Below are 2,983 nucleotides of genomic sequence, written 5' to 3' on the forward strand. Positions count from 1 at the left end.
CTATGTATTAGTGGTATTCATCTAAACCGATAACTTTATCAAGCAGATAATCTTATAAGTTTACGCACTCTGGTACATGAACGACCCACACTCTCTTTTCATTTACACATGCGACAATAGTCGTGTTTTCTTTGGTTATAGAGCTCAGTATCACTAACGTTATACTACTAGCACGGGGATAAAGAAATTTTAGAAACTACCTAACTATATTGGAAAAAATTATATTTACGAGATATCTATTTAAATAAATGTACATATAACATAAAGGCTATTTATTTGAAGCAAGTTATAAGAAACAATGGCAGAATGTCTGTTTGTGTGTGAATTCATTTGTCACGGCTACCAAACTTTGCGAATTATCAGTGAAACAAAACAAACAGACGGGATAATAATTGAACCAGATCTCTATCAGGATCATATCGTTGTTGAATTTGCGTGCAAAATTTTTATGCCGATACCGATTATTGCCTAAGAAAACATAGCTAGAGTTGCGACAGAGTTGCATTGTCTTCAGTTTATCAAGTTTATTCAGTGAAATCGCTGGATAAATTTATCAGAAATGTGTAAACGAGTTTCCATACAAATTTTGACAGTTCATTTATAAGGTTTACACAATTATAAGTTTATACGGTTTACAATGCATTTATAAGGTTTGATGAATACCCTTATTGTATTTATAATTGTCCGGACTCCTACTTTACAAAACAATTTGACAACTAATACATATTCTCAATTGTCTTGTCTGAAATTGTCTTATGTAAACGCAGCGTAAAATCTTGCCATTCGTATTCACAATGGCTAACTGCATTTTGAACCAACGTCAAACACAGCAACCCTGCTACGGCTTTGTTGGATTTTTTTTATTCGAATTTTTCATTCACGATTTTCAAAAAAAGTTCTGCTTCATACCAGAGTAATTATTTAAAAAAATGACCGCGCACTTGGCAAATGTTTATGCGTCCTTGTTACGAAGATATGGTGAATCTTATACACTCATTTATACGGAGCCTCCATCCTATTTATCCAAGATTGTTGGTCCGGATGATTATGCTGGTAAAGTGGTGTATTTTTATATCGAGGTTAGCTCATTCCGCTTCTGAACAGTCGGATATTTATGTTAATGTGCATTTTTTAGGATCGTAGCAAAATGGCTAATGCCTACGCATCCCAATCCAATATTCTCTTGAAAAACAACGAAGGCGTTAGTAAGGCTGATATGGACCTCACAGGCAGTCCACTTAAGGACGATTGTGTAGTAGAAGCTATCGAAGATATTTCACTAAACATAAGGATAGACTTAGCAAATCCATGGCTCAAGCAAGAAGAATGCCACAAAGGAATTAACGTAGAGAAAGCACGTGCTATCATTTGTAAAGAGGAATTTCAGAGTGTTGATCCCGAAGCAACGGGCTCCATTTGGATACTCTGCAACGGAGCAGATGCCGAGAAAACATTAATGTTGCAATATGACTTCTCACCAGGATGCTTTAATCGGGGTATAGTCACCTGCCAAGGTATAATACCCACATTCGAAGTAAATACACAATCGTTAATGCGTCAGCATTTGGCCCTCATTACCGGAAGTACGACGGCACAAGTAGAAACCTATATAGAGAACACCTATCAAATTAAACCTCACATATCTGTACGCTGCAGTTGGTCTTCGACAGCAGCATCACCTTCTTTGGTGGATTTGACATCATGTGACGTTACTTTGCGTCAGTCCTTTTGTTTAAGCTCCTGCAATGAATTAACTGAAGATTTTATGAATCAGTTGCGCATATTGACAGTAATAAGAAATGATATTATCGCATACAAGTGCGTAGACAATGGTGACGCTGATGGTCGTAATGAAGCGCTGGTGTATCGTTGTGGCTAGTCAGTATGACGTTTAAGTTGATTTTGTTTGGATTAATATATGTATATATATTTTTTTCAATGCAGTGGCATCGACGTGGACGAATTACGTGAAAATATCAGCAAAGCAGTTACGGAAATTGCAGGTTTTGGTGTAATTGACACCACAGAAAGTGGGGTAGAGTGCGATATTGAAGCAGTTGTGCAGCGTGTAAAGATCAGGCGTCTTACTGATCTCACCGACAAGTTATGGGAGATCTTGAAACGTAAGAATAATTAACATACAAGTTTTTTAAATTCCTTGTATCTCTTTGATAGGTTGTTCTTCATATAAAGACTTAAAAATGGCATTTACGATGTTATTTAAGTGTGCGGCCCACTGCAATATTGTGGTAAGTGTTTTTTAGAGGTCAATATCTTAACACAGTAAGCCTTAAGCTTAAAAAGTGAGTCTTATTGGGAATTTACATGAGGCGATTTTACAGACAACTTTTAGCTGAATGCAGCAGTTGCTTGGTGTAAATGATCTTTCACATCATCGCTTTCAATGAAGTTGAAAATAACCGGATTCTAAAATTTGATATAGTTAATTTTGATCACAAAAAATCTCCAAAAGAATAGCAGGCGCCCCTAACAGCACGCTACATTTAATTACATGCCCCCTATCGCGAGATTTGGCTGATTATACATTGCACGTGTTACTCTTCCATGTTATATACCTTAAGGCCGCACTGCTTTTCATTTAGAAAACTTTAGCGACAAAAATTTGGCTTAGCGATTGTCACAATTCCACTGCAGCTGGCCACTTTCGTTCAACTTTGGATTCAACTAATTGCCTATGACAGTTGAATCATGTGAATTCCCTGTTAGCTCCGACTTTATTTTCAACTCACTTTATCAGTCCAAAAATTGAGTCTGAGCTTAACCTCTCTTTTTGTTTGTATGGTGCCCATTATTTACACCTAAAATGTTAAGTCTTAACATGTCTCGCCCCTGAATAAATAACAATTGATCCTTTTGATTAAGGTTTATTGAACAGAAAACTATAATCACTTGAGTGTATGTAAACTTATGGATTGCGTGTTTACTTTTGCTTTTCTCCTCTCCTATGTTCACTTGCCTTGCA

General features: G+C 36.5%; 1 protein-coding gene across 1 annotated transcript; it reads left to right on the forward strand.

Moving 5' to 3' along the window:
• The first annotated feature begins 836 nt into the window (after window positions 1–836).
• Window positions 837–2,961, forward strand: LOC118738484 (protein zwilch). The gene is made up of 4 exons (XM_036469419.1): window positions 837–1,079; window positions 1,136–1,878; window positions 1,945–2,123; window positions 2,176–2,961. Exons 1-4 carry the CDS (start codon window positions 930–932, stop codon window positions 2,262–2,264), a joined length of 1,161 nt encoding a protein of 386 aa, XP_036325312.1. The 5' UTR covers window positions 837–929; the 3' UTR covers window positions 2,265–2,961.
• The last annotated feature ends 22 nt before the right edge of the window (window positions 2,962–2,983 follow it).

Source organism: Rhagoletis pomonella, unplaced genomic scaffold, assembly GCF_013731165.1.
Source record: "Rhagoletis pomonella isolate Grant_MI unplaced genomic scaffold, Rhpom_1.0 Rhpom_scaffold_00004, whole genome shotgun sequence".
NCBI lineage: Eukaryota > Metazoa > Arthropoda > Insecta > Diptera > Tephritidae > Rhagoletis > Rhagoletis pomonella.

Bases quoted from the DNA above. Each gene is read 5' to 3' on its own strand.
- LOC118738484 (XM_036469419.1), top strand. From the start codon at position 930: ATGACCGCGCACTTGGCAAATGTTTATGCGTCCTTGTTACGAAGATAT. The intron at 1,879-1,944 runs GTCAGTATGACG...TTTTCAATGCAG, and splicing joins CTGGTGTATCGTTGTGGCTA to TGGCATCGACGTGGACGAAT. The intron at 2,124-2,175 runs GTAAGAATAATT...TCTCTTTGATAG, and splicing joins GTTATGGGAGATCTTGAAAC to GTTGTTCTTCATATAAAGAC.